Source organism: Corvus hawaiiensis, chromosome 4 (assembly GCF_020740725.1).
Source record: "Corvus hawaiiensis isolate bCorHaw1 chromosome 4, bCorHaw1.pri.cur, whole genome shotgun sequence".
Lineage (NCBI taxonomy): Eukaryota > Metazoa > Chordata > Aves > Passeriformes > Corvidae > Corvus > Corvus hawaiiensis.
The window spans coordinates 35,115,327-35,129,029 of NC_063216.1; the positions used below are offsets into that span (position 1 = coordinate 35,115,327).

The 13,703-nt window shown below is 40.0% G+C and overlaps 1 protein-coding gene across 3 annotated transcripts in view; it reads right to left on the minus strand.

The window, feature by feature from the left end:
* NUDT4 (nudix hydrolase 4) overlaps positions 1–13,703 on the minus strand; it is a 28,121-nt gene that overhangs the window by 13,848 nt on the left and 570 nt on the right. For all 3 annotated transcript variants that reach the window (XM_048300048.1, XM_048300046.1, XM_048300047.1), the window contains exon 2: positions 172–282. In XM_048300048.1, coding sequence (XP_048156005.1) covers positions 172–282 — 111 coding nt within the window. The remainder of the gene's footprint in view (positions 1–171; positions 283–13,703) is intronic.

A 13,703-nucleotide genomic window follows, 5' to 3' on the forward strand; every position in this document is an offset into this window, starting at 1 on the left:
ACTATACCCCAATTCTAACACACAGAACTGCAGTTCTTTGAATTTCATAACCACAAAGGTCTCAGTGAAATACTGGATAAAGGAGGTAGTCCCCTCTTCCTTCTTGGCTCCCATCTGAAGATAACAGCAGCAAAGATCAGCTGGATTTTTTGTTTGTTTTGGTTTTGTTACCTCTTCATACACCTCTCTCACGGCTGCTCCCCCCGGCTCTTCTTCTGGTTCCATTCCTCCACCTGGTACAATCCACTGATCTGGATATCGGCTACTGCTTACCAACAGCACCTATAAATAATTGCAAGTGACTGTTAAATACAGCTCACAAGTCAGGAATCTCACTACAATCTGCTTTTTCAGCAATGCACTTATTCACCTAGCCAGATGGATTATAGACTTTAGAGACAAAACGTAACAGGCAAGCAGGAGTTGAAAAGAGTGAAATAGTTAACATCCAGTCTGTTTTATACAGCTAAGTCAAGACAATGTCATTAGAATCCCTTTGTACAAATGCTTTCATTGGATGCTTAGACACAATGTGGGAAACACAGAAAAATGTGCACAGGAATGAAAGCTTACAACAAAAATCTAGTAACAATATTTTCCAGTACTAAGTCTTCAAATCATATAGATGGCTAAGTATGAAAATTAAGACATTTTCATCACATAGAAGTTAAACTAATTCTTCTGGCTAAAAATAGCCTTTTGAAAATATTTCTAATTTTTAGTCAGAAACAAACTTATTAGTTACTGAAGTGTTATGTTAGCATGACATGCTTACAGTATTGCATAACTAAAATACAGGGAGAGTACTTCACTGGCCCTTGTCCAATTTGGTTTCTTTTAAACATTTTACGTAAGAGCAAAAAGCACAACACATTGAATTTGACTTCTAAATTTAACATTTTTTTCCCAAGACACTTTGATTTCACTTAATTTGACTCTAGCCTGGTTCTGTCATTGATAGACACCAATTTAAAACCCCCTGTCTATAGGACCTGCCTTTTGTAATATTCAGAGCAGAGAAGATTTTAGCTACCTGTCCAACAAACTAGGATGCCTTGTATTTGGAGTAATTTTGCAGTAGAAGTTTATGAAAGTAAGACCTTGATTCAGGACCACTTGGAAATAAGCAGTTTAACTTATATTCGAGACATGTCCCAGTTACTAAGACGTACCCAGTCATTTGTGTAGTAAAAGGCTTCCTCCTATAGGCATTACTTACATAAACCCTACCCCGAAGTCGAAGGACAACTATGGGGAGTAAAAGGGCAGGGTCAGTGGTCAAATTTTGAAAAGCAATTAAAAGACTAGAACAAGAACCTCAAGTCTAAAGGTTATAGTTACAACTGGTGCCAGACAACTGAAGTGACAGTCCCAGCCCTCACCTTTATGGACTTCAGACTTACCCCCTGTTGGGTTAAGTAGGAAAATGACTCTCTGATGACAGCACCAGTGAAATGATTACCACTTATACTGTGTCCCTTTGCCACTCATGGAAATAGGTTGTAGGTTCACCTACAGGAACTGAGAGTGTAATTCAGACTGCATACTTTGTGAATGCAACAATACCTGTGCATACTGATGTGCACCTGGAAGAGCCTTATCTGACAGATACTGTCTTGTAATGTTTATCTTATGTACAGTCAAGATTAGTACAGTGGAGAATCCTTTAGAGTAGGACTATTTCCCCCAAGTTTCTTCCTATGCTAAGTAAGGAATACAGAGACATCACTACACAGAGAAGCATTCTTAGCATCTGATCTAAATGTTCATGTTTTCAGTCAACTCAAGTATTTTACTCAGCTATCTAAAAACCTAGAAATATTCAGCAAAAGCAACAAGGTTAAACACAAATGCATCTCAACTTGATCTTTACAGCCAAAGGTTTTGGTTTCCTAGGATCCTTTGACATTAACAAAAGATTCACAGAGTGTACACAGCTCTACTGAAAGTAATGTTAGAAACTGTTTTTCAACACTTAGGTGGAACACCTATATCACTACAAAGAACCACTGTGTAAGCAGTGCTTAAAGAGCAGTTGTAAAAATCAAGTTATGAATTCACTTCTGATATTTCAAATATAAGCATTAAACATTTTCTGCTGATGAAACTAGCACTCAATCCAGTCATGTGAAAGCTAGCAACAATAATGAACAAAAGGATGATTATATCACATTAAATCATTCCCAGCTTGGTACAACAATTTTAAATCAGCATTCATTGCTTAGTTAAGGCTAAACATAAAAATCTTAATTACTAATATGGGATAAATCAGGTTGCTCATTCTGGCAGTGTAGTGTAAAGCCAGGAACTTTTTATGCCTTTATATATAGTAGTTGACTATCACTAATCTGATCAATAGACTATCAAGCTGGGCTTGTACATCTATTAGCTTTAAATTACCCTTTTTAAAAGCAGAAGCAAATACATCTAGCAAGTAATCAACATTAAAATACAACTCTTGTAGATAGGCTTTACAGCCATGCATACAATAAACTCCCAAGCATTACAGCCCAGGAATTCATTTTAGCAACTATCCAAACCCCCACTAACCCTGGAACAGAGGCATTTTCTCAAATGTCTTTCCCTCTGTGCTTTATTCTCCTGTGATCTCACTGCTTTTACAGTCTGAATCCAAGGAATCACACTAAGATATATCCCTGAGATCCTCAGATGCTCAATTTTTTTTATCCATTAACATATGAAGCCACTAGGACATGAGGCATCCATCCTGGGGTAATGCTACCAAAATCATGCTTGGTGTTAATCAGATTCAACAAGCAACAAGAGCTGACAGCTAGCAGTTGCAGGATTGTGTAGTAAGGCTGAAAAGCATTCCACAGATTTTTTCAATCATAGTATCAAGCAGTCTTCCATGTTTTGGTTTTTTGTATGTTGTTTTTCATTCTATGTAGTTTTCAGGTGTTTCCATCTGTAAGTGGCCAGAAGATACATCCTTCAGTACCTAAATGACCAGGCTGTAAATATAAATGTGATTTAACTATGAGGACACCAAAAAGCTGTGGTTGGTTGACATTGCACTCACATGCCAAGAGAGGTCCAAAAATCAGCAGCAAAAATGCAGCAATTCATCTTCTCTTAATAGAAGATAATCAAACTAGGAGAGACATGATATAGATTGCCTGGAAATCCAGTCTTTTCTGAGGAGGCTCATGGTCAAGCAGATTACAATAGTCTACTGGTAAAAAAAAAAAAGACTGCAGAATCTGACACACCTGTACCTTTTCTGGCTTATGCACACCAAATTGTACATCATAACCCCATTAGGCTCAGAAGAAAAAAAGCAAAAGTACTTCCCATGCAAAGAAGTCTGTGTCCTCTATCCCTAAATGCAGAAAAAGGACTAAGATATCCTGAGCTGTATTACTTGCTAATGATCACTGCCTTTCCCATGTCTCTAAGACTTACTGTTGATAACTCTTGTTCAAAAAATGTACAGAGTATTGCAGTGAAATCTGCTTGTCTAGTTATACTGCTAGGTTTATCTTACTCCAAAAGACTAAGGTAAAGACACAACTTTCCATAATGCTGCCAAGTGAAGAAGTAAAGCTGTAAAATTCAGCTAAGAGGAAACAAAAGAAAAATTCTTCCATTAAGCATTACCAGCCAAGTTTCACCTCACATTCAAGTCCAGGAATAGCAATGACCTTTGAGTGTATGAGGAGGAGAAACTGCTAGCCAGCCTACTTGTAATAAGCACCTATCAATACACATACCCATGATATGGTTAACCAAAGAGGTTATTACAGGGCAGGTGGCATCATGGGACTTGGTCACTATAAATGTTAAGCCTGCAGATAAACAACTGAAAATTTCTAAACATGCCAAAGTTTTGGCCTCTTCAGCATTCTCAAGTCAAAAACACTTCTGAAACAGTTAGTAGCCATGTATTCCAGAAGACCAAAATGGCAACAGCTCAGAGTAATACAAATTATAACCACAAGCTATTCCTCTTGACTTTTTTTTTTCAAATTAAGCGCTAGACAGGTAGAAAATGGTTTAAATTGATATAAAATATCATTACTTTTTATCTTTCTTAACTGAAGGGTATTATAGTTTACCAAAATAAAAACCTATTTACATAAAAAAGCAAGGGTAAAGTTTAAATTAGCTAGACAGAACACCCCCCCCCCCCAGCTGGATTCTTTAGAATTCCAAACAAAGTCATCCCCAACTTGAAGGAAAAACAGCTGAAAATGTACCATTCCAATTCCACAATAATTACTTGTCATTAGATGTCTTTAAGTTCTGTATTCCCAGCCTAATCCCATCTATTTCTGTCTTCCCCACTGCACACCCCATTTTCTCCCTTCTCATTGCTCCCACTACTCCAGTAGCTATGTCCAACTTGACATTTGAATTACCTGATTCAAGTCTGCCTTCCTTTACAGCAATGCTGGCAGGTAAAAGGAGTAATGCCCAACAGGAAAGGAATCAACTCCTCACTCCCAAAAGACCACAAAGCATGGGTGACTCAGCTGCAAAAAACACCACATAGCAGGTGTGCTGCTCAGGTGCATGGAAGACAAAGGACTCTGCTCCCAAAATCTACAAAAGTCAGTACACACAAATAATTTCAGAAGATTTAAACTGGTCAGATTATAGAAGAGATCATTAAGGCATTAAAAGGTATCTCTCAGGTACAAAGCAGTGTCAAATGCTGTTAGATGTAATCCATATTTTCACAGGCATCAGAAACATTAAGAGGATAAAACATCCAAGCCTACTCTGAGGAAAAAGACAGGATCCACTCTGATGGAGGTTAATATAATCTAATTTAGCACACTCAATATGGAAACTCAGCCTACATGCTTGGTCTCCTAAAGTTACAAACACCTGAAAGAGTCAGAAAAGTTTTAATCCTAATACAGCCAAGAGGGTCAGTCAAGCCCTATGATTTGTTTAAAACCAGTCAAACAGATGCTCAGGGAAGAGTACAAGCACTGAATGTTTTACTATCCCGTAACACTTCCAACCTCCAATTGTTTTCAGCTCAGGAGCTTCCTTAAAAGCACTAGGGAACAACTTTCAATACTGCAACAGAGGAACACAACTGAGAAGCAAAGAAAATCGCCTCTTACAAACACTGGATCATATTTGCAAAATTAACTGTATAAATTTTTAGGCAAAAGCACACATCTTGGAGAGCATATGTCAGCCTGGTAATGTATTCAAGAGATTTCTTTTATCTAACACTTTTTTTTTTTCTATTTTAAGAATCACTGCCTCATTTTCGTAGTTCTGAAACAGTTTCTCAGTTCCCCTATAGGCTAATGTGGTATCCTTGTCCTAGAATGCCATTGCCTTTTTTTGGACTCCAGACGGTTAGAAAATGCAGCTTTAAAACTTGCCATAGCAATGCTACACAGGCAGCATTTAGTAAGGAATATTTGCCTTCCTGAAAAGATTCTCAGTAGACTGATTGCTTATAGTCATCATTTGTTACTGCAGTAATTTTCAAAATTACTTTATTTTTTAAACAGGGAGAAGTAACATGCACAAAGTTATTGTAAAGTAGTAAAAAGACCTTAGGATCAGACTTGACAGCAACTTAAGAGCTTATTAAAGTCAAGGCTGCAAGACCTTTACTTTCCCCCTAACACTGGGATTATGAGTTCAGGAAGCTGATTTGGCTGAAAAGTAGATTCCCCATTAGAGCTCAGTGTCCAGCCTGCACACACAACACCCACCAGGACACAGCCCTTCAAGGGGCAGTGCTGCGCAAACTGGAGCAGAAAGGCACCACTGCAACCTCCAATTTCAGATGAGCCTATACCGATTCAAGAGCCTCTAGCAAAGTACTTTAAAGACAACAGACTGAAAAACAGTCCCCAGCTATGACAGAGGTTAAAAAGCTGATTTAGCCTCACTGAACAGGAGCTAGCACAACAGCAGAGGAATGACTAACTAGCAGTACATTAATCCTAATGCACATTAATTTGAGCACAAATCTTGGATGCATCCCACAAAACTGTGTTCTATCTACACAATATATTAAAGTCTGAAATATCCTCCCAACTTTACTTAAAGATCACTTTTCAAAGCAGCAAAACAGCACTTGGCCATAAGTCAGTGCAACTTTACCCCCATTCTGAAGATGAATGATAAAGAGACATGGATATAATTTTATAATGCTTCAAAATTAGAACTAGAAATTATTTTTCCTTTGAGACCTTCTGACTTTAAGGCTATATGGCAATAAGTAGAGAAACATCAGCCTTTTTCAGAAGAAGTTTTGCTTTTGACTTGCAATTAAAGCTATATTATTTTATAAATTTTATTTCACATTAAATTCAAATATTTGGCTAACATGTTATAGCAATACAGAATTTGAGTACCTTCCTCTGGCTATTTAAAATCCTTCATTTTGTTCTTTGGCTAAAGTGTTCATATCAGGAACAGAACAGCACTGCACTACTATGGCATGCCAGTCAGAACATATTTCCTCACATAAAGAAACACTCAAGTCACCTGTAGCATTAGATGTCCCCCTAAGCTTTAGCATGCTTTGGAGAATCAGACGTGACAGGTCTCACAGTGCGGTGAAGGGTGCAGATCTTGCAAAAGGAGATTCCTACCTGAAAAAAACCGCCAGACCTGCAAACAAACAAAGTTCCCACCAGTGCCTATAAAAAGTTTTACTTCTCACACTGGGCCAGTTCCCCAACTTTACAGAATTCTTCCCTCATGCTTGCTAATGCAGACCAAGGGAGAAACCACAATGTAGCAGGGGAAGAGCTAAATTCATATTGCTGCCCATTTCTTTTTAACTTGAAACCACAACCTAATCTTGAGCAGGAGAACTGGGCTTTACTGGTTACTCAGCAACATAATCTGTTTGACTAAGGGATCAGCTTCCAAGCACTTGTCAGAAACAAGAGCTCCAAGTCTTTGAGAGCTGTTCAGCTGCAGGTAAAGATTTGACAAGGTTATTTCTTGACAAGTACCAGTTACCTTTTAGCCTTTTCTGTCTTTGAGATATGTCTTTGAAGACAAAAATTTGTTTTAAAGTATTTACATTTGTAGCACTGCTTTCACCCAAGTGCTTAAGCAATAAGTCCAAAAGCCACCGAATTAAAGTAAGCTTTTCAAGAGTTCTACAAAAAAAGACTGGAAAAAATACACATCAACCTATGGTCTGTGAACTCACATATCTACAAAAGATGCTTAAGAAAAAATGTCTACAAACCCTAGCTAGACATAAGAATGCATATGTGTATATAGGCGCATATATATATATATATAGCTATGATATTAATATATTTCTGAAGTCTGCCACTCTGCTATTTCACAGTAACTTGGAAGTTTTGAGCACCACTGAGTTAACTGAAGCAATTCAAATAGAAACTTTGCCACCAGTTTAAGTCCTCTAAGTAAACTTAGGATGGTGCAAGTAAGCTAAAAGGGTATTTTTTTCAAGCATCTAAACATAAATATAACTAGTTCAAAAAGACAGCATCTTTGAAACAGGACAAAAAGTGTTTTGTTACAGGACACCTTAGCCTGATGTTAGACAAGTACAGCCATATTTCCTTCTCCCCTCAGCCCACTTTGAGCAACTATCCACCCCATAAAACATATCCATATGGCACAGACAAGTAATACCATAGGTATGGAAAAAAAATAATTGAGGTTTCAAAATAAAAAACACCTCATGATTAACTGATTTCAGTATCTGAAGACTTATAAATGAAGACTGAGGCTTTCTGCCATGGTGGACAGTGGAATTCCCACAGCCTCACTAAACCTGCAGGCTTCCATGGTTTGCAAGTAGTTGCAATTTGTCAAAAAAGATTCCTACATGAAAACAAGGTGCATATGCAATGCCTGCCAAAAGCTGCTTTTCTGTGGAAGCAATGAACACAAGGTGCCTTGTGTCCAAAGTCAGTTACCTGACATAAATCCTACCACAGCAACCCAACATTCAATTTTTGTTAACATCAACACAAGCTTTAACCCCATATGAGCCTGCAGGGATACACTATAAGCTGACACTGCCTCTGTAGATGCATCATAAAGAGCCATTTTGGAAGCTGTTTATAGGCCTTGATTTTTCAAGCTATACCCCTTCCTACAGGAAGCAGATCATAGATTCTTAGAACGGTTTGGGGTGGAAAGGACCTTTAAATATTATCAGTTCCAGCCCCCCTGACACAGGCAGGAACACCTTTCACTAGACTAGATAGCTCATCCAACCTGGCTGTTAATGTCCAAATGTCAAGGAAATGCTGAGGAAAAACTAAGGCAGCAATTATCCTATGTTAATTACTCTTCCTGTCCAGTAGCAGGGTAGGGACATGAGACAGAAAAAGTAAAAGCCACAGTGTGAAGTGCATTGTGAAATGTGTATTCTCTGGCATTTAAAATATGCCTATATTCTATCAAACAATCAAAATGCAAGGTGGGTAACCCATACCACTATGGAGACCAAGCCAGCCTTAAATATGGTGCCATGGTCATACCCCAACTTATTTGAAAGCACACATTATTTGTGTGTGTACACCTGAGAGCTCTACACTGAAGGATAAAGAAACCAAATAAAAAATTCCACGTCAAGTATGGAACATCTTTCATGACAGTGAAAGTTTATTTACAATAATTCCTAGAACATCCCATTTTGCCAGGGTAGCCAGGTGATACTTCTGGGCCCTGGTTTTATGGATCAGGTTGCATTACAAAAGGTCTTTCTGGTTTTCAGGCTATTTAGACAAATGCACATAAAAGTAACATTTTACTTTATCCTTTAATAAAACCATTGCTAATATGAAGCAACAGCTGTACAAAACTGAGGAACACTATTTTTTAAAATGATGAAACTGTGACCACCATAAGAAGACAAACCCACACTTAATCTATCTTGACATTATATAAGACAATAAATAAAATTATTAAATCAGACCAAAAAGGAGCTATAATGCTAGGAGCCTATAATTTTAAACTCAAGAATAAGAGGTAATAGTTGTCATGCAAGTATACACCCTGCTACAGAGGGGGGAAATCTACATTTCCTGTGTGTAACTTTTTTTTCCTCACTACTGTCTCAATATTAAAAGAAAACCCTTCCCATCTGTTTTCATCTCATGTACAAGGCCGAACAATGAAGGCAAAATTAAAAATTGAAAAGCTTGAAGACTTTTTTTGCATATGAAACTATTTTAGGTCTGCCACTAGCAACTAACTGCTGGCTGAACACTAAAGTAGGGCTTTCAGTACCATACTTGATTACATAAAGCAGTGTTACAGATGCCAAAGTAATTAGGATGCACGCAAAGTTTATATTCAAGATACTTAAAAACAACTGCTCATTTATTTGTATAAGATGTAGTTGATGGAAAAAAATTAAATTAGGTTTTAAAATTATTTCAGTTACTCAAATTGCTACAAAAATTACGTTTATTACTATTTGCTCTTGCTGATTTAAAGGCATGCCTTGTTCTCGGCATTGAAAAGTAATAATTTCCTTGCTTACCCTCTGCCCAGACCCTAAGACAGGAGGATTTTAACATAAAACTACTGTTTGCAGAACACTGAATGCATAAACAATTCCAACCTGTGGAAGCAGTCGGTCCTCACAGCACCAAGGGGGGCTCTCCTGCAGGCTTATTCTAAAGCTGCCATCCACTCCTAGTTGCTCAAGAGAAACTTGCATTTCCTCATACACAAATCTGCCAGCCCGTCCCTGCCTGCTGAATACCATCAGCTTTTTGCACACACCTAACAGCTTCTTGTTTGTTCAAAGCAAAAAGACTGCACCCCCCTTGCACTGCACGCCCACATAGCCTTGTTTCACTTTTTCATAGTATTTCTCCTGCTTCATTTCCAGGACGTATTTTTTCTTTCGAAGGGCAGACAGTCTCTGCGATGGCTGGTTTATTTTCTTAAAGAACAAAAGGAACCAGCACTTAAGTGCATATCCAGCCATTTTGCTCTCTCTTCAGCCCAAATGACAGCACTGAGACTAAAACAGGCAACACTTTAATGACCGTAGTCTAAGAGACCACCTCCTTTAACACTAAAAAACCCCAAAGCTACTGGGCACATTACTTGGCTATTTGGGCTTCCTCCAGGGTATTTTTCTTTTTAAATCATACACTATGACAGCATGAAAGAGACAAAACCTAAACCAAAATGGACTATAGAGCACTAAATTGTTCTGTGCAGAGGCACTTGAAGAAACACGGATTTTCACAGTGGTGAGCTGATCAGTCATCTCAGGTACGCGTTTTCAGCTCAAATATCAGCTCTCAAATCAGAAGCTTTGAGACAGGTTGCAGGACTACAGGAAAGCCCAGTTTGAAGCCTGTAACACTCAAGAGAACTGACTCAACAATTTTAAGTCTGGCAGCAAGGACTGGCAAGTCCAGCAGTAAGTCTAATTGGACAGGGTGCTGTAGCTGGAAAGGAGGAGTTCGGTGTCTGTATTTCAAACTGTATGCCGGAACCACTAGGCTGAATTTTGCCTCAGCAGTATTCTACAGCCCACCTATGTTTCAAATTAAGAAATAAGGAAGCAAACTGAAACCCAATGTAAATAGTTGAGTAATAATAATAAAATAAATAGATGTGTAATGGAATGTAAGGGATGGCTTTGACCAGTCTTTCTCCATTGACATCTTACTTCACTGCCCATGAAACTCAGCTGTAATATTGGCATCAACACGGGTGCAGAGGTAGCATAAGAAGTGCAGTATGGTTAGAAAATGGACCAGGAAGCCGTAACGAGCAGATTTTGATAGATGAACAATAGAGATAGTAAATGTTTTGGTGACTTGCCCAATTTTTGTTGACAGGCGCAAAAAACTGTTACTGAAAATGCCTAAGTCTTTAAGTCGAGAGATAGTGTCCAGAAGTCATGATATCAACAAGGGACGTCACAAAGTTGCAGAAGAAGGATCACATTCAGGTAAGAACACCACAGTGGATTTCTGGTACAAGTTGAGAGTTGATGGGGTGGCAACAATTTAGAGACTTAGATATCACCAGTAAACACAAGAGAACTGCACACCAGCTTTACAATCGTAACAGAGATGGGCCCTATTACAACGTTTTTTCTGGTATAGCTATAGAAGTATTAGTAACCTTTTGCACACCACAGCAAGATCCCATCTAAAGCAACCACAAGTGTCACCCACATTAAAAAATATGTTTGCCAAACTGAAGATGTAAGAGCTACCATGACGACCAAAAGAGAAAACTGGTTTTAAGAGAAGATGAGTTAAGACTTCAAGTTCATTAAAAAATGCTAAGAAAAGAATGACTGCTGTCTACAGCTATGTCAGAAAGCTAAGTGCAAGAAAGGAAGAAAAACAGCTAAAGCTCAGCTACAACAGGCTAGGGACTAGCCTTTTGGACAGTCAGAATGGAAATGGTAAGAAAGGTTAATTCTAAAATTTGTATCACAAGATTGCTGTAGATACTCATTCCTCCAGATAGAACCTAATCAGATGAAAAGTAGAACAAGAGCTATTTAGTCTTGCAGACAGTATCTCCAGAAAAAAAAAAAAAAAAAAAGTTGAGACTTGGATTTCTTGCTTTTAAGATTCCTAAAAAGAAATGTATTGCTAAAAATTGTTTTCAGTTGTCTGCTCTATTTTTTCTACTCCCATGTCAAGCAACTCTGCTTATCCTGTAAGTCAAAATAACTATGAAAACTATTCTATCCCGTGGTTCCCTTCGACCCCCACCTCCCAATAACTTCTACAGGAGTCTCCTGTTCCCTTCTCCCAGCCACCCAGGTACCACCCTTGTGCTCCTTCCCTGCAGAAGTTACCCTACCCTTCAACACCCTGGAGATGTAGCTTGGCTGAAAATTGATGGTGCAGTCTCTAGAGACTTAGAAAGGAAACACTGAAGACATTTACATGGAGTAGACCAACACAAACTACCAGGACAACAGTGTTCAAGACGATAGAAGCAATCCTCAGACACCCAATCTGGGGAACATGGCTGGTGATTGAAGTTAATCACAAACAGCAGTCAGGCATCAGACTTCTAAGGAATAGGTTCTGTACTAATACAGAGGAAGCTGGCACTTGGGGAACAGCTCCTAAGCAAGTTCAAGCTGTTGGCACTGCTTTCCTGGAAATAACTTGTCAGAAAGCAATTTTAACTGTTTCCACACACATAATTTATGCCCTAAATCTGATCTGATGTTATCCCATTCACTTCATCCTCAAGAATGTCTACCTGCATAGACCCACGGTATGTCTACCATGCCAAGGCTCAGCCTCATGCCAGTAATACAGGTACTCCATCCAGAATACCACAAAGGACTCCAGTGCAATAACGGTCAGTACCCACTCTTCTTATACAGTCTAGCAAAGCTGCTACTATCAGCCTCAAAGGATGTTATTACACACAAAGAATATTCTGAAGCAGTCAGTGATCTCATTTGGATGCACGATTGAAAGAGAATGACAAGAAGTTGCATCAGGAAATGAAGAATGAATGGAAGTCACCGACAAAGGTGACCGTAACCATGAATTTCCAACTACAATTGGTGCAAAAAGCTGTAACAGTGGCTCAGGTGTTTGATCTCCAAATAAGTCTGAGCTGGAGAAGCATCCAAAAATAAATATTAAAGTCACATAAATGGTGAAGTACACTGGAGTGTCAGAGACCAAAGAAAAGCTATAACTCATAGCAAGACCTTGCAAGAGTCCTGCTGGGTGCCTTTCTCCCTTATAATACTAGGAAAAACTCATCAGCATGGTCCCAAGGATATGTTTATACCACGTAGGAAATATTTTTTTTTGCATAATCCCAAGTGTCTGTATTTTTTGATCAGGCCTCTTCCCACTGCATTATATAACCCAGGAGATGTTTAAGGAAGACATTCGCTGTATTGGCAGTTAGGGGAGGGCACCAGCATCTTCCAGCATATAGATAAAGGCAGGAAAAACCCCCCAAACCCTAACCTGCATAGTTATTTCATGGCTACTAAACAGGAAAATGAAAACAGAAATTGCAGAAGGGTATGCTTCCAGCCCGAAACCATCTATAAACGCATTGTGCAATGAAACCATCAGCCGGGTTCCCAGATAACGGGCAGTGCCATTGACCTTGCCTCGGAACATGGGACAACTTTGTTGCCACCTCCCGACTCTGCTGCAACATAAAATCCCGGGTGAGCGCTACCCGCTACAACCAAAGCCACAGCAACAACTCTCCCGCTCCCGAGCTCCTTCACAAAACATTGCTAAGCCCCATTTTCCTCTCTCCGTGGGAAAACCAGGTGTTCCAAATACAGGCTTTTTTTTGTGGCACCCCAGCGGGGCAGGAGGTCCGCCTTCAGGGTGACACACCAGCCCTGCCCTCCACGCGCCATTATCCATTAACCGGTTTTCCGCGTGTTGCGGGCACATAGAAGATAACCCTGGAGTTCCAGTCGGTGTCCCGGCCCATCCCACCCCGCCCTTAGAGCGGACTCTCCCCCTCCCTCCTCTCCCTGCCGAGGGGCGCCGGGGCCGCGCACAAAGGCGGCGCCGCGCACGTGGGCGCGCACCCCGCCGCCCCAAGATGGTGGGCGAGAGGCGCGCCCGCCCACCCCCCCCGGCACGGCTCGGGCCGGCACAGCCCGGGGGCCGCCCGCCGCCAGCTCCGGCCGGCAGGAACCCGCGCAGCCCCGCCGTGCCGCCCCTGCCCGCTCTCAGCGTGGCGGGAGCCTGTGCGCGCTGGGCTGTCCC